The sequence below is a fragment of the Branchiostoma belcheri genome, unplaced genomic scaffold (genome assembly GCF_001625305.1).
Source record: "Branchiostoma belcheri isolate BF01 breed outbred unplaced genomic scaffold, Haploidv18h27 scaffold6, whole genome shotgun sequence".
Lineage (NCBI taxonomy): Eukaryota > Metazoa > Chordata > Leptocardii > Amphioxiformes > Branchiostomatidae > Branchiostoma > Branchiostoma belcheri.
The window spans coordinates 5,330,362-5,348,903 of record NW_017804242.1 but is presented as its reverse complement, the minus strand read 5'-3'; the positions used below and the strand labels follow the sequence as shown (position 1 = coordinate 5,348,903).

The window sequence follows — 18,542 nt, the reverse complement described above, 5'->3', positions numbered from 1 at the left end:
AGGGATTTGAACCCAGAACCTTTAGATAAGTCAAAAACCCTAACCACAAGACCACCTTGCCACCATACAGGTGTGTTAGCGGGTAAGACAGACCAGGGAGCTGCCATGGAGTCTGTCTCTAGTGATGAGGAGGTTGGAGAAAATGCCAAGCTGCAGAGTTTGTCTTCATCTGACCAGCTGTTGGCTATCGGACAGGGCATGGCAGCAACTCTGAGCCAGGCCACGGACGGGCCTACTCTTCAGGTCAGTCAGTTTCCTAACTGTCCGGTTGGCTTCCATAAACCATGGTGTAACGCAGGAGTAAATTATACCATTGTATGGGTAATAATCTGTTTTATGTCATACCCGGGCCGCAATTACATTTGATACGGATGCTCCGAACCAGGCCGTACTTTATGGTACGGCCCGGGCTTCTTTACGTGTATGGCCCGGGCTTCCAAATGTTCCATACAATGATTTGAACGCGTTCCGCCCTAACTGCGTGCACCGCTTTCGAAAATTCGAATACAAAATTCGGATGTTGGAATTGATGTTGTGGCATTTTTGGGGTTTATATGGGTGGGTATGACATAAATAAAATACAACACGGTGTATTCTGCATCACCCTCGGACACAGCCCTCCCGCGGTTCGGATCTCCCTCTGGCCTTCGGCGTCGGGCGATCCAACACGCGGTCGGGCTGGTACCTCGGGCGATACGGAATACCCCGTGTTGTATTTTATATATAATATATTCTACATGTATGAAGTACTTGTAATTCAGTCGGGTATTTCCCCATGAACATACAACAATACAGTTCTAATACAATCACTAAAAAAAGCCCAGCACGCCCCACAAGTCTGAAATCTCTGTTTTAATGTTTCGTCTCTACAGCAGGAAGGGAATGGAGAAGGTTGTGAGGAAGAAGGAAAGGCAGGAAAAGGACCAGCAGCTGAGAAGGCAAAGCCACGTGGGGGGTCCAGGAAGAGAAGGGACTTTGACATCCCTCCACCGCCCTCCAGGATGGGAACTCGGGGCAAGAAGATTTCCTTCAAGGTACAGCAGTCATTTGTGCTTTCCTCTAGCCTCCGTAGCAGGCTTATAGAACTGGGGGTTTGGTGGTCTTCGGCTGTTTTCTGACTAGCCCAGTTCTAAAATGGGGGTAATTCAACCAGGCTGGCTATGTTGTCTATATGCAATCAGAAAATAGCACATAAAAACTCCCAAAGACACTGAAGACCTCCAAAACCCCCAGTTTTCGGCATGCTATGGAGGCTACTTTCCTTAGCACGAAAGTAAATGTATTTACAGTACTCCACTTCCAAGTGTCTGCTATTCATTTGGAAGTGGACTACTGTAAATGCTCTTACTTTTTCAGTGGTTCTATTTCCAAGTAGGAGCTGAGGTCACTATAGAAATGGTGAAAGTTTCTGTGTTTACAGTATGTGTACATACAAGGCCTAGGAAAAAAAAAGTTGTGTTTCCTGTTTCAGTCCTGAAAAAAATAGGGTCCATAGATAGGAATTATCTTTTTTTTTTCAATTTTTTTTATTAGACTTTTACAATCTCTAGAGATCCAACTTGCGATCCAACGTATACAATACAGTTTAGCAAAGTCATGGCTTGTCCTGAAAAAAAAAAAAATTGCATGAGTACATTTAAATTTGCAATGTCAATGTTGGAAAACCAATTGTACAACGTTTGATCACTCAGGTGTCAGATCATGGAGATAGAGTGGTTGATCAGCTTAAAAAATGTATGTCCCTTGCAGGGATCCACACAAAAAAAGGCTAGGGTTGGCAGTTTTTTCTAGGGTCAGTCGGGAAACAGGAAACACAACATTTTTTCCTAGGCCTAATAGATGCTAACATCTAATTGAAATATATAATTTTGACAAAATATCTATACTTAAACACACAACAAAAGTTCAGCTTTGCTGGGGAGCTTTAAAGACGTACTCTGTCTCTTCTTCAACCCGATTAAGATCTCGTCTTGGAGTTCTCTTGTCACGTGACTTGATGTGATAATCACATGACAAGAGACAGTCATATACAGGTTTTAGGTATATATACATGTAGGTTAGAAATATATAATGTATCTAACATGTAAATACCATGTTCCACATCCCTGTAGGATCTAGCCTCCCCGGTAAGAGATGACTCCCCCCCTCCCAGGAAGAGAAGGATGAAGAGTATCTACATCCAGACGGACGGGGCAGAGGGGGGTGAGGGTGGTGAGGACGAGGACTACACCCCGGGGGGGTCCCCCTCCCCCACCCCCTCCAGGAGAAGGAGACGGAGACCCAGACGTACAGACCCTGCTGACAGAAAACTGGAGTGTGACAAGTGTGGCAAAAAGTAGGCAATTTTTCCAGCCACCATACCCACCAATAGTGTAAATCAGTCTATGTTCGCGGTACTTTTATATTTCACAGTTCACAAATTTATCATTAATGCAAACAAATAATTCGCTGACTTTCTTTCTTCTGCACCTGCCACTACCATGATCATATAGTTCTGCGAACATTTGCGAAATTTTGCTACTATGAAATATCAGGTAAAATATTTGTCCCTTCCCCACAAGCAAACAGAGGGAGGGGTCCTGATTACTTTGTAAAACTGTATTAAGTGCATCACTTAAGCTGAAATCTACAGGAAAAATGAAAAATAAAACAGCACACTTTTTTTCAGGACAGTAACTGAAAACAAAACATTCCTTTTCAAGGCCTTGCATGCATACTTTTCTTTCTTTCAAGGGCATAGAAATGCCTTGTGATATTGCTTTTGTTTTGTCCTCTATAGCCTAATGCTGACCTCATGTCCTTTGGAAAGAATCTGGGTAATGCATTAATGGATAACATAAAGTGTTCTGACATCTTATGGTTTACCTAGTCTTTTTTAATCATTAAATTTTTGGTACCCGTTCTGTGGTGTAGGTACAGCACAGTCCAGAGTCTACACAGCCACAGAAGTCTGCACCACGGTAAGCGTACCTACTCCTGTGAACAGTGTGGACAGAGCTTCAAGATGATCAGGCTGCTGAAGCGCCACCAGGTGGAACACACAGGTACTGCAGCAGTGTCTTGTAATGGGATGAAAGCATGGAAGTGAGACCTTTGCCTCATGATATGTTTTAGCTTGACAAAATAGATTTAAGATATGTTCAAACACCAAAAATTATACTGACAATTTGATTTTTTGGTTTATAATATTCTGTTCAGAATAAACTTCAGATTTTAAGTTAGGCCACAGTAAGTAAATTTTATGGATGACATCCTCCGCAGACTCCAAATCTAATGCGAGAGGGCGAAAAAAAACAAGGCGGGCCCCAAAAAACAAGATTCCTATATTTTGAAATTTTGACATCATGAACCCTGTTAAACAAGAAACGATAGCTATATAGTACTAACTTTACTGCCACCTGTCACAACATCCATTTCTCACTGAAAGAACTTTGAAAAGGGAAAGTTTTCAATCATTGTACAAATGGTTTTGATTCCGTGGGAATGTATAAAAGGAATAAAATACATCACCGCATCAAAGTAAAAGGCAAAACACTAAATCAGAGCCTTGTCTTGTCTCCTCTCTTCATGTTTATCTGCCATACACGTTCCAGCATGGCAAGGCATGCCATTTTGTCCATTTTCTTAATGTTGACCACCGTCAAAGGGCAACAAAATTTCTTGTTTTTTTTTTTTCAAAATCAGGCGAAAATCAATGTGCGCGCTGATGTCATCCATAAAAATTACTTGTTGTGGCCTTATGGAAATGTTTTTTGTGTTACTTTTACACAAGTACAGAAGTGTTGTTTTGCTGGTAATTTGTCTTCCTGGTAATTTGTTGATGTCAATGTTCCATCTGCAGGCCACAAGCCGTTTAAGTGTGGCCAGTGTGAGAGACAGTTTATGGACAAAGGTGACATGAAGCGGCACGAGAGGACAGTCCACTCACCTGCCAGTCATGTCTGTGAGATCTGTGACAAGAGGTTCAAAACTCTGGAGTGCTTCCAGAAGCACAAGGACAAACACCTCAAGGTACAGCCTGTGTGTTTGTTTGTTTTGTTTGTTTTGCATAAGCGGTAAACTGCCTTTAGGCGTAACACACCAGTTTTGTACATGTACACACATGTACAAGCTGCGTAAGACCAGACTGTAAGGTTTGAACCACTCACAATGGGAAGGTCCGGGCCGGGCCTACTCTTTTCGATACGTGCGGTGGGTTCTTTAACGTGCACGGGGTGGGGCTCTCCCCAACACGGGACCTCCATTTAACGTCCTATCCGAGGGACGTCCCTAACCGAAGCTAGGTACTCATTTCTACCTGAGTGAAGTAAGGAAAGTCGTGTAAAGTGCCTTTCCCAAGGGCACAAGATCGGTGACATGGGCAGGGTTCGAACCCGCGACCTCTTGGGTGTGAGTCTAACGTGCTACTGACTGAGCACACGACCCCACAGCCTGTATTACACAGTCTCTCACTGATTGGTCCCAGAATCATTCCCATTCCCACAACTACCAATAGGATCTCAGGGTTCTTTATCACTATGAAAATCAGACCAATAGGAGCTCAGGATTTTCTATCACCATGGAAACCAGTCATCACAGCCTCCAACACCATGGTAACAGACAGTTCTCAGTCTGACAATAATTTGTTCATGCTAGTACATGTACATGTACATAATGATCTTAATAGCAATTCAATAGGATTAGTATCTTTCCAATTCTCCTGACTAGAGGTGTTGGCCATCAAGCATCTAGAGGCCTGACCAGTCGAAGGGCTGCTAGAAGTGTGATGTAGTCAGGTCAAGTCATTTACCATGTATTTGTCTTGGGGTAACACATTTTTTTTGTGATCAAGTTAGGAGTTAAATTAAATCAACTACATTTTTTTTACCAAAGCACAGCTGTTTAAGAATCATTGTACGATCTCTACCTATTGTCAAAAAGCAGTTACTCAAGCAACTGGATATGATTTTGGAAACGTCAGACGTTTCAGCTAGTATCCACTAGCTTTCGTCAGTGACTGAGAGACCAGAGGAAAAATGCAGGTTTATAAGCACAAACTATCAAAAAAATTGTCTTCACATTATTTGCATACCATCAATAGTTTGTGCTTATAAACCTGCATTTTCCTCTGGTCTCTCAGTCACTGACGAAAGCTGGTGGATACTAGCTGAAACGTCTGACCGTTTCCAAAATCATATCCAGTTGCTTGAGTAACTGCTTTTTGGCATATCGTATTACCTGGATGTCTAACCTTCATCGACGTACATGTATCTCTACCTATTGGTTTGTGTCTCCTTTGGCCCTAATAGCTTTGGTCGCATGGTCGGACAGTTAACTGGTAACATTAAATCAAATACATTTTTTAATTTTTTTTATTTTGACAACTATCCAAGTGTAGCTGGTTAAGAATTATTGTACCATGTCTAACTACAGGATCCCACATTCAAGGCCAAGAAGAGCACCCAGTGTGACTTCTGCGGTGAGATGTTCCAGACCAACAGGAAGATGGAGGTGCATCGCAGAAAACACACCAACGACAGACCCTTCCAGTGTGAGCTGTGTGGGAAAGGCTTTTATACATTAAAGGACTTGAAGGTGAGGTATAGTTGTATAAGATACAAGAAGTGGGGCTGCCTTATTGCAGGTCCTATGAGTATGATGTAAAAATTGTGATCAAGGTCTTGAAGCTTGAAACTAAGATTCTAAACTCATCAAGACAGCTTTTGATCTAAATTGAAAGCAATGGTCATTAGTAATCACCATTTACTGGTCATGCATCTATCCATGGTACTGAAAATGACTGTCCATGATACTGAAATGTCTGTCCATGGTACTGAAAATTACTGTCCATGGTACTGAAAATGATTGTCCATAGTGTTGAAAATATCTGTCCATGGTACTGAAAATGTCTTTTCATGGTACTGAAAATGACTGTCCATGGTACTGAAAATGTCTTTTCATGGTACTGAAAATGACTGTCCATGGTACTGAAAATGTCTTTTCATGGTACTGAAAATGACTGTCCATGGTACTGAAAATGACTCCATGGTACTGAAAATGTCTTTTCATGGACTGAAAATAACTGTCCATGGTACTGAAAATGTCTGTCCTTGGTACTGAAAATGCCTGTCCATGATACTGAAAATGTCTGTCCATGGTACTGAAAATGTCTGTCCTTGGTACTGAAAATGCCTGTCCATGATACTGAAAATGTCTGTCCATGGTACTGAAAATGTCTGTCCTTGGTACTGAAAATGCCTGTCCATGATACTGAAAATGCCTGTCCATGATACTGAAAATGTCTGTCCATGGTACTGAAAATGTCTGTCCTTGGTACTGAAAATGCCTGTCCATGGCACTGAAAATGCCTGTCCATGGCACTGAAAATGCCTGTCCATAGTGCTGAAAATGCCTGTCCATGATACTGAAAATGACTGTCCATGGACTGCAAATGTCTGTACTCGGTACTGAAAATGTCTGTCCATGGTACTGAAAATGACTGTCCATGGTACTGAAAATGTCTGTCCATGGTACAGAAAATGACTCCATGGTACTGAAAATGTCTGTCCATGGTACTGAAAATGACTGTCCATGGTACTGAAAATGACTGTCCATGGTCATGAAAGCGTCTGTCCATGGTACTTAAAAGACTGTCCATGGTATCGGTACTGAAAATTTTTATTTCCAGGTGCACAAGAGAATCCATACAGGAGAGAGGCCCTACAAATGTACGTACTGTGACGCTGCCTTCACCCAGTGGTCATCCTGGAGCGGTCATCAGAAGACTCACACCAAAGAGAAGCCCTTCCTGTGCTGCACCTGTGGGAAAGGCTTTGCTGAGAGGGAGTACCTCAAGAGGCACGAGAGAACACATACTGGTAAACACAACTCTTGCATTTGCATTCATGCGTTACTCTAGATCTCTATGTATAGCTTATTACATGTACTTGAATGGAAATTCACTCTCTCACTCATTATCTGTTTTATTGTCTGTTGTTCCCCATCTTCCGAGTGTTAGACGTATTGTATTAAGTATTGTTTGTATTTCTTCTTGGGTAGGGAGAATTCGGATGAGTGGGTGGAGATTCTGTTTCGGTTGATTGACAGGGTTGTAACCCAGCATGCCCTGGATGGTAGGATGTTGCACCCCCATGATCATACAATACAGTTCTTCTAAGACATTCCCAAAAAACCCAAAACACTTCTTGGAAGTCTGAAAATTAACCATTGTTGAGTTTGTGCCCAACTAAAATAAAATTTGTGTATTTATATACATTGTATGACATGTATCTCAATTATCTGGTGTTTAGCTGACTTGGTGAACTTTAACCTCTGCAGGTGAGCGACCTTTCACCTGTGAGGTGTGTGGGTCAGGGTTCATGGACAGGAACGGGCTGCGCAGGCACAAGCGTATCCACAGCGACGATCGGCCGTACCGCTGTCCGCATTGCAACGCTGGTAGGAGGAACTTTTCTCCCTCTTTCAAATCTATATTTCAGGGTGAACTTAATAGTCTTTTAATTCTCATATTGTACACAAACTTAAGAAAAATCTTTCAAGATCTTGAGATTTTGAGATTGCTATTAGTTCAATGAAATAGCTGAAAATTATGCAAATTTGTCTAAAAGCACCCACTTGTTGTAGGGATATGGATCTTCTTCAATTTTGGCCTTGAAGGCAATTTTGGGGGTGTTTTTTTGTGTGCTATTTTTAACTGAAATATATATTTTTGTCTCCTGTGCCATCACAGTTGAAGTGAGCATGATAAAATTTGGTACAAACACATACCCTAACAAGTACAATTCAACCCTGTATACAAAGTGTTGACTATTCTATAACATCTGTGTCCATAGTATCACCAGGGTCCATAGTATCGCCACCTTGAGAAATTGTGTGCTTAAAGATATTTTTACTGCAACATACCCTAGGTACGTACATTTGATGTGTGAAGGAGTGCATACCAAAAGTATGTTGCAGTAAAAATATCTTAAAGCACACTGTTTCTCAAGGTGGCGATATTATGGACCCTGGTGATATTATGGACACAGATGTTAGATCTTGCTTTTTTGCATTTGTGTAATTTTTACATTGTATGTCATCTCTTCAAAATAATTTAGCACACAAGTACACACTACTGATACTACCGGTAATATCTGTCTGTCAGTAGATTTAGGAATCTGAAGTGTTGACTGTTTTCTCCTAGGTTTTAAGCAGTGTTCCAACATGAAGGCTCACGTCAAGACTCACTTCAAGACCGCCAACCTGGTGAACGTCAAACCTGTGGAGACCATCGACATCAATGCGCTGAACATCCCCATCACCGTCCAGCCGCAGGACGCACAGTTCAGACAGCAGATCAGCCAGATCCAGCTGCAGGAGCAGATCATACCGGTCAGCAACGTCCAGGTCAACGCCGTGCCGGTCAGCGGGGGTGACCAGGCCGTCACCACCATGCCGATGACCGTCAACGTTCCAGTAAGACTTCGCTTTGTCTTGCAAGATAATGGTCATGCAGGGCTCGAAATACTGGGTGCATGTGCACTTTAGTGCACACAACATTGAAGTTGTGCACCCAATTTTTTTTCCTGTAGGTGCCAATTTTTGTAGGTATTTTTGTACATATTAAATGTATAATAGTATATAGGATATTCTTGGCAGCACGTGTGTGTAGCAAGATTGACAGGCATAATAACAGGAGGTCAAAAGGTCAGACACAGGAAATAGGATAAACTTGAAATGTGGGGTTACACACACACATGTACGCCACTTTGAAAACTTTGTGTTTGAGAGATCTCTAGTGCAGCACTAACCAGGTATGCACAGTTTAGATATACATGAGTGCATTATAGTGGGGGAAGTGCATTGATGATGCATTCTTTCAGGATGGCAGAATTATTTTAGTAGATATGTCGTTGAAGGTTAGACATTCAGGTAACGAGATACCCAAGGAAATACAACAACAACAGTTACTGAATAGATTTCGAAATCTGTGACTTATGAAACTACTATTTCCATGTGTATATGCCCTTGTCCTGCTGGCATTCCTGCACAACATTTTTCAATAATTTCATGTCTTAATTAGATCATAGACCCCCAAATTTTTTTGCTCTGCAGTGGCATAGTTACTTCTGCATTCGTTGCGTTTCACTGCGGTGTAATGCTTTGCACGAGAAATACCCCCAAATCGTACCTGTACAGGGTGTTATATAGATGGTACTGTATGTACAGAACAACAATTGTGCTCCGCAGGACAAGGGTTAGTAGATGTTACCAGTTTAATACCTGATGTTTTTGTTTGTAGGTGAGTGAGGTAACCCAGGTGGCAGTGTCCCTACCCCAGGGGGTACAGCTCCCCGGACACGTCACACCGGCCCAGAACAGGATAGAGACATCAGAGGCCACAGAGTTCATCACACACCTCTTACTGGTCTGAACACCCTGGTCTGGACTAGGCCATACTGATTTGATTACAGTCAAACCTGCAGTTTTAGTGACCACCTCCACAGAAAGACCACCTGGCCATGTCACCACTTTTTGTCAGTCCCTTGGATAATTTTTCCCAATCATTGCCACAAACATTAGGAGTCCTGTCTATAGTGACCACTTGTACACATAGACCAGATTTTATCGGTCACCTGATTGGTCTTCTTGCGTAGTTTTGACTGTATGGATGTTATCCTCTGGGCACCCTAATCTTAAAACTGATGCATGTGTTGAAAAGGAAAAAAATGTTGCCTTTATTATGAAATCTAATGGTATACAGGTATACCAAACAATAAATTCTCAATTTTTGTTCTTTCACATCATATTTGTGGTAATTCCAGCTCTGCTTCCTTCTTCTTTGCCTTTCAACATCTATCATCCTTCCAAGTACCTAAAGAAACAGTATGGTTGCAAACATTTTTTGGAAATGGACAAAAATTGACGCACATGCAGCCCTCGAAATTAACTTTTCTTACTATTGTCCCAGCACTGTCCCTATGTTAATTTCAACTGTCCCGAAGTGAGGATGACCTTTCCCAACCTGTTTTTCGGAAGACTTTTCTGGAGCCAAAAGTCAGGATGTGTGCCTGGTGAACAAAAGAAGGGCTGACATTATTGTACCCAAAATGTCCCAAAGTGTCTTTATAGTTGTCCCGGCCAGAATTTTAGTGGTCAGTGGCCATCGGGGCACCGTTAATTTCGAGCCCTGCACATGGATGTCATCCATACAATCAAGTCAGTGTGGCCTTATGTGTATATAATTGATCAATATGGTTCTGTTGATAATGAAATACTCCTGATTCAGTACCAGATACATTATAGTGAAATGTACAGGAGGAAATACTGTATGGAAATGCAACTACATTTGTAACTCAGTGTGTATACATGTACCAACATTCGATAAATTAGCATTACCAGTACATTTGTTCTGGAATTCCATGAGTTTGTTTTGAATCACACATTGCAGCACAAAATCTTTCATTGTATCAACTGCTGCTACATGCATGACAAAAAAATTGGTCTCCTTATACATTTTGTATTTGCGGTAATCAGAAACGTTGTGTGGTTTACATATTTTGTTTAGAACAATTCTAACGTGTTGGAAGATTGTATTGTTTATAAGGCTTAATAATATGTATATAGAAATGTTGAATGTGATGGTAACCTGGAAATCACCTATGTAGACCGATAGAGTCAAAACTTTGTTGTTTGGTTGACAGTTGTGGAAGAAAAATGATCCAAAATAAAAGCAACTTTGCTGAGAATTTGAAAGTATCTGATATATATTTCTGATTTTTCACAGTACCTTTATGTTCACTGTTCTCACAGTTGTTCTGTACTGTTATGGTTTGTCTTTCAACCCCCCCCCCCTCCCCCCAACTTTTATACAACAGTGAGGTTCCCTAAACATTTCTATTCTCCCCAGACAGTGAAAATTTTCCTACATGTGCAGCCAGCCATCAGCGAGAGGAAGAAAGGATTGCGGCATGTTACAAGGTATAGATGATGATATTCTAATCTTTTCTTCCGTTTTGTTGTCTTCCAGTTCAATTTATCACAAGATTTCATAGGTCTCAATGATCAGTATTTGTGGCATGGAATAGTTATGAGTGATTCCAGAAGTTCTGGAAGAGATTTAGAATAAAACATTTTCATCTTACCCTTTTCCTGCTACTAGAGTAACTTCGTTAATTATAGACATTTTAGGGGAGGGGGGGGGGCATAATATGCTTATTGTTCATTCAGTTCTTACCTTGTGCTTAACCAGTGAGTGGAGGAGGCCTTGATATGGTAAATTAAATCACAAGTAAAAATAAATAGGACAGGCCAGGACAAAGTGGACAACAGTTGGATAGCTTTATTTCTCACATTTTAAAACTTTTCATGAATTACATGTATGCACTGTGGATTAGGTCACACCAATTTAAATAGTTGGTTCTTGGATATTTGTAGAAAAATATGAACCGACAGGGGAAAAACAGGTCTAGATATCCTATGATAGTCCCAAATACTACAATGCAACATGAAGTCAACATTCCAGGCTGGTCTGTGATTCAATGAATTTTTGATGACACCACTGCATTGACATGGAAAAATTGTAACAACCAGGAAGAAAAGGACTTTCTTCAAATGTTGGGGCCAACTAATGAACATTTTACATGTTTTAGAAAAATTAGAGTTGACTCAGAACTAAAATTCAAATGTTTTAAAACAAACTTCGTGCCCAATGCTATCATTACACTGTTTTTGCTAATTAGTACTTATTGCTGTTTTGCCTCATAAAAGGCTAACTTTCACAGAATATGCCTGAGATGGTCTTTTTCCAATATATTAAATAATAGATTCAGAAGCTCTTGATACATTTACATCTGCAACAGGTTCTATTATCATTTATCATTTGTAACTTTAAAAAAAAACTAACTAATCTATGCGATGCTCGATTCCAGATTTTGTACAGCTGATAATTCATTCCATCACCGCTGTAAAAAAAAAGAAAATTACATGACATGTTATTCATATTGTAATTGATACTTATATAAGCCTTAAAACCTTTGTCCTGCGGGGCCCATATAACATTATATATATATATGGGTTGCACCCTGTATATGTACAGTTTGGGATATTTCTTGTGTAATGCATCACACCGCAGCAAAATACAACAAATGCGGGAGTAACTACGCCACCGCAGGGCAAAAAAGTCAAGGCTCTATGAGCTGGTTAAGACATCAAATTATTTGAAAATATTGTGTACAAAATGCCAGCAGGACAAGTGTTACAATGTTTATGACACCAAAATGCAACATTTCCTGTCATCTACAAAAATAGTGTGACTCAATTAACAAGATTTATACCACACATACAGCCATTTAATGGTATTGAACCATAAAGAATCAGACTTTTAGATCAGGCCAGTATGGCCAGGTTTCATAATCATTATGCACTTAAATCTTCATACCTTTACTGTGTTTTCCTTTTCTTCGGAAGACAGCTGCTGCCTTTGTCTCCTGTTCGCTTCCGTGACTCTATTAGAGATAGAATGCAAACATCATGGTCATACATTTGTCTTGCAAGAAATGCTGAATGTTAGTTATCAAACCATATAATAACTGTTCTTCTATTTAGCATGGTGACTTAATTTGGCAAATCAAGAATTAAGTTGCCATTCAGATATGTGTAGGCTATCTTATTATAGCATATTATCATAACCAGCAATTTGATGGTTTGGAAGCTGTGAGAAAATTGACAATCAGTCCAAACTCAACCAAAATAGTCTGAGCTTGAAAATAACGTTTTAAAGATAAAACCTTATACACAATGCACATAAGTATACTATAAGCAACAGTATCAGATCTGTATGATTTACAGGGTCTAAGTTCTGTGTCATATAAGTCACAAAGATATTTTTCTTTGCTCAAGTTTTCTGAATGCTTCTGCCAAATACAACATTTCTATTTATTCGTTTAACAGATGAGTTAGATATGGTATGGTAGGGTTTTTGTATCTGTTTGTCCTGCATTTCACAGTTCTTAACATTTCGTGTGTTCCTGCCATGTTCCTCACTTCCTCTCGGTGGGAGGAGATCAGAGTTGAGTTTAGAAGCAAATTTCCGGCATAAGTCCATGCGTCGGCTGGTCTGGTTGATATGTCACCTCTTATATTAATCCTTCCATAAAGTGGTACATCTCAACAAACCTTGCAAAGCTTCTGTTGGACAGATTCAAGCTACCATTATTCTTTCTGAGTGTCAAGCTGAAGTATCAGACATAACCTACCTCGATACAGGTCCTCCCTGTCCACATCATCATACCGCAGGAGGTGCTGCAGGTAGATCTGAAATGATGATACCCATAATTGATTAGCTTCAGTTTTCACAATTACATGTATATGCATATTATAATTTCATGCAGTCTTACAGTAAGTCATGCAACCTGCCATGCAAGTGTGGATGTATGTCGGCAGTACATACTGCGCTTGCGCAAAGCACCCATTTTTCATGTTTTTCGTTGGATTTTTGGTCAACGTTGCATCAGAATTTTGCAAAGCACCCATTTTTCATGTTTTTCGTTGGATTTTTGGTCAACGTTGCATCAGAATTTTGCCTTTTGCAGAGGATATCTTTTCCGACATAACATTTGGAAACCACAGACGGGGATGTTAACCTTATATGTGCGAATACGACGCAGGTGTAGTACGTTCTGACAATGTGCACACACACACACACACGTAGATATACTTGAATAGAATATAAATTGTACATAAATATAGATTTGTATAGAATACTCACAGAAGAAGAATATGCAGCTGGGACCGTGCTGTATGCAGCTGCAGCAGCTGGAGGTCCTTGTTGCACCTGTGAGAGTGATGGCATGTTCTGGCTGCGAATTTCCAAAGGCATCCTTGAAGTGATGACGTGACCTTTTCACACCTATGTTATGACAAAAATTTCACACATTTTTGTAAATACGAACATCTTCGGATGTGAAAATGAGTGGAAGCATTCAAGTGAAGTGAAATGAGTTTTCAAGTGAAAGAGAGTGGTATTCAAGATGGTACATTTTTTGCAACACTCTTGTAAAGATACCAAAGGTTAAAATACATACATAAATTAAAGTGGACATTAGTAATGTGCATTAATTTATCTAATGTGACAGCCCTTACAAAACTTCACAGAAGGCATAGAACTATTTTGTAACATTTGACCTCCAAATATAGCAAATATGATGTTTCACATTGTTTGAGACCTAGTACATGTTTCTAAACTTTCATGCAGGTGTCAACTGAGACTTGTGCTCTGTTCCTACGTAGTCGGTATGACCGCCTTTCGGCACAACACACTAGCATTGAAGGCATGGGCACAGCGGCAGCTGACTGTATTACACCAAACAACCTGTTACTCCCAATGTTTGCACATCTAAAGCAATCTAGTGATTATGCCTCTACTTCATATGTGACAACGAGTTGTACTCTGACAGTCCTAGGGGAAAAAATGAGTTCTTGAGTTCAATCCTTGGTTGGCGTGGTGTACAAATAGCAATTCTTGAAGCATTGCATATAAAATGCACCATTTTCTGTAATGTCAGTTGATGTTGAGTATTAGTCTTAGTCTTAGTTCCTCCTGCAACTAGTTGCATTGGTTGACTTGCAGACTTGAGTATATGTTACAAAAATGTTGACGAAAATCAATTGACATCGCCCAGTCACATGAAAACCCATGTTTGCCTCGGGCGCACAACTTTATACGGCGCCGATTGTTTTCAGCTCTGAATTACATGAACCAACAACAAGCCATTATCTTTGTTTGTCCACGGTAATCTTTCTTTTGAATGCATCAGTTTTAGCAAATTACTGTCACTTACCACAGACTGGAGAAATTTTCAAGCAACAAAATATAGTTGTATCTGTACTGTTCATACAGCGGCCATATTGTTTGTATCGTTTGCGCAAGCGCCCTGACTTATGACGTGTTTCCCGCCATTTTGCAAGCTATTTATAAACAATGTTGGCAGAGCATATTGTATAGAAATACCAGAAATACCACTTGCTGGTCAGTGCAGATGAAAATAGTAAGAGCTGTGCAGGTATTTCTGATATCTACCTGCACCTTACCTGCTCTGGTCTATGTACTGGGTATATATATATACAAATTTAGGCGCTTCAGTTAAAGATATGAGACCATAAACAGGTACATAATGAGCTTTGTTTTAAGGGGACTTGAGAGGTTTAACAATTCGCAAGCGTTCAGAACTTCAAAAGTTCAGAACTCAACTTAATTTTCAAATGGGGTGGGTGTATACTACAAATCATCAATGACATGACTGCAACCATTTTTTCTCCATATTTTTGAAACAAACAAAACAGAGAGAATCTTCTCACCTCTGATCCTTGCCACCTATCATGGTGTTCATCTTGCTGCTATTACTTGGAATTCTTGAAGACACCGATCCAGGTATCTTGTCTGGTGTAAGCGCAGGTACATTGTGAAATACAGATTCTCACTGATGGAAGTGACATGTTGTTATGACTCACACATGCAGAAATACTTTCTTCTTTCCCTTCCATATATTTGCTTTGGGTTGAAGCCATTGCCAGGTTGGAACATCACTTGCAGGAGTTGCATGGTGCCATGATACTGTATTTGGATTGTTCTTTTAACCTCAACTTGTCTCATTTTTTCTCCTTTTCAGTGACATGCATAGTTTTCCATCCATGTTGAGATGTGCGTGAACTTTGCCATTGCCAGTGTGACATTTTTTCTTATTTATTTACTAGATGGTCTATGACTTCTCCCACTTGCACATGTGTAGCTCTATTTTTCTGCTGTAGGCCTGTTTGACACCAATCCACGAACCCTGTGGTCACGTGCCTGAAAACTGTTTCCATTCTGGTGGTGCCTTTCCAAAAGTCCAAGAGAGCATCATCCTCCATCCAAAGTGAACCTTCTAACACTGGATTTCTGTTCTGACTGTTGTATCTGTTGTACATGACCATTGTGTACTTTGTGCTGCAGCTCAGCGGGTGGGATCTGCCTGAAAATAAGAAAAAATAATGTCATTCACCACTATAATGTTTCATTCACCTCTCATATCCTTCATGGCAACGAAGAATAAATGCATGAGAAGAAGATACACTTATATTTGTCGCATGTCAGTTTTGTAATTTGATGGGTCAGCAGCACAAAGCATGAGTCGATGATGACACTCATTTTTTTTGTTTCAGGTAATTAACATTTAAATAGAAGGCAATCACAGCTTCTGTTTTAAGAAAGTTAGGGTAGTGTGCACTTCTTTCAAACTAAACATCCACCGATGTCTGTATCCGCTCTAGCTCAGTGCACAGAAGTGGTCATTTGGCTTTGCGTTGAGCAACACCGTTAACAAAAGAATATGATTCGGCTGGAGCATTTGAGAACACGGGCCGTTTTGAGTATTTATTGTTGCAAAATGACTCCAACTCGAAGTCAGATAGCGCCGTGTTCAAAGACCCCTTTAATAGAATCTTTCTAAATTTGAAATAAGTTCCGTGATGTCTCTACCGCACAGGACGTACCAGTTTGAAACTATCGGGGAAATTTGGAAAGAAGGAAATCTGTTATACTTTTCTCTCATTTGCGATTATGGATTGAAATATTTTTTGTTTGTTTATGGCGAGTATCACAGTTCTATACAAATTGTAATGAACTTTTATGTTTGAATCATGGGATTAAGTGATTCTACCTTTAGTTGTAACCTTTAGTTGCAAACATGAACAAATTTACAAATTGCAAACAGTAACAAAAACCGCTTGTACCACGAATCTTGTAGGCTACATCTTCGATTCGCCCCGGGTCACTTTCGCCCCGTCTATTTACTACCAGATCTCCCCATGTTTAAGTGACCTGAACTCTGTTTTATTCAGGTGATATACGCATATTTTGGTAACATTTATATTCTTTAGATGTTACAAAGCCTTGTAGACTATATTTTGAATTTTTCATCTGCGTTCGGCAAGCAGTTTCCGGTCGCATATCGGCCCGCCGCACACCCGGACTTTTCATCGGGGATTCGGCGGTAAACAAAGAAGAAAAATTCAAAATATAGTCACAACGCTTTGGTAATATTTCAAGAATATTTAGAAGTAAGATTCATGCATAAATCACCTGAATAAAACATAGCATTGGTCACTTAAACATGGGGCGATCTGGTAGTAAATAGACGGGGCGAATGACCTAGAAACCGTCTACTAGAAACCGTCTAAAGAAGCCTGTGTTAACGTATTACCTACATGTAAGAGTTCACCCCTCGTGGTCCAGATACCAATGGTTATATTTCGACCTTGACTAAAACCTGTATTGTGAACTCACAACGGTTTATACCTGACTAAATGTTTAAACTAGCTGCAACAAATCATTTAATTTGACATATTGATCCATGTTATTTTTGCATATTGGAACACCCATTCGCTGTTTTGCGACTCGCTGTACTCTGGCTTCCAGGTTTAAAAAATCACATGATGTGTGTACCTCATGTGATTTTTGTACCTCCCTACAAAATTCATGATTTTTGTACCTCCATGTATACATGGACCTGTTGACGGGACAGGTACTACGCGGATCCTGTTGAAGGGACAGGTACTACCCGGGATCCGGGACTTACCCTTTCCGTACAAAGTACATTGTAGTTTAGAATCCGTAGTTAACGTACGCAGTCACCTGTAACAACGGATTGTTCCTCGTAACGACAGGCAGCAAGTAATCTTCCTCTTTTCTCCAGAAATGAAACCATTCGTTGATCATGTCTTGATTCTAGAAGATAGAAAGCGTGCTGAAAATAGTGCACATTGCTCTTCCACCTGTACTAAAATTGTCAATGAGCATTGGCGTCAGATTTGAAGGACTGCGGTAGCCATTTTGTCCACGGATTCCGTCCGTGCCGATAGAAAACAGAATTATGTTGTAGTTGATATAAACCATTGGAACCTTACCTTTCGATATGTACAGTTATCACTGGCAAAGCCTATCATACCCTATACTCAGATGGAGTCAAATGGTCGTACTGATCATGTTGTTCGGGACTCATGCATATGCAGTCCGTGGTTCGTACTCACCTCACCACACCCTAGACAAAGAGCAACGTAGACAGGTATGAAAGGGTCACAGAACACTTTTCCGGGAACAAAGTAGTGCGGCACATTACTTGAAAAAGCTGCCGAGATTCTTTCGTGCAGGATAGCGAGGTGAAAACTTTGCTGACTTGTAGAGGAATGCGTCGGGTTTGAGACCCTCTCACTTTGGGCTCCTTAACTATAGGAATCCCCAAAGGGCGAAAACTGTGTCCTGCTACTAGTTGAGCATAAGCAGCTTCTCACTTTGTCACTAATTAAATATCCCTCCGCGGATATACAGGTGAGTGCCAAACACACTTGGAGGTGTAGTCAAAACTGGAAGAAAACTAGACGATTTTTGTTTTTTTTTTAAATTCAGAAAGACAGAGATAAACACAAACGATCGGACATGGACTAAGTGGCTGCGAACTGAAGTTAGGTACAGAGGCGGCGGCAGGAAATTTTGATTGGGGGGGCAAGATTTCGGGCGCCGAAGGCGT

At 40.4% G+C, this 18,542-nt stretch overlaps 1 protein-coding gene and 1 long non-coding RNA gene across 2 annotated transcripts; one reads left to right on the top strand and one right to left on the bottom strand.

Moving 5' to 3' along the window:
- The first annotated feature begins 49 nt into the window (after positions 1 to 49).
- Positions 50 to 10,092, top strand: LOC109482656 (zinc finger protein 586-like). The gene is made up of 10 exons (XM_019785480.1): positions 50 to 243; positions 873 to 1,034; positions 2,112 to 2,335; positions 2,914 to 3,044; positions 3,842 to 4,011; positions 5,428 to 5,574; positions 6,668 to 6,857; positions 7,318 to 7,437; positions 8,183 to 8,454; positions 9,281 to 10,092. The coding sequence occupies exons 1-10, from the start codon at positions 106 to 108 to the stop codon at positions 9,410 to 9,412; spliced, it is 1,686 nt and encodes a 561-aa protein (XP_019641039.1). The 5' UTR covers positions 50 to 105; the 3' UTR covers positions 9,413 to 10,092.
- Positions 10,093 to 11,370: 1,278 nt separating this feature from the next.
- On the bottom strand, positions 11,371 to 13,887 carry LOC109482441. Its single transcript, XR_002140952.1, has 4 exons — positions 13,748 to 13,887; positions 13,236 to 13,293; positions 12,419 to 12,485; positions 11,371 to 11,942 (listed from the first exon to the last, which is right to left on the bottom strand). It is a non-coding gene; the product is annotated as an uncharacterized LOC109482441 (long non-coding RNA).
- Between the last annotated feature and the right edge of the window lie 4,655 nt (positions 13,888 to 18,542).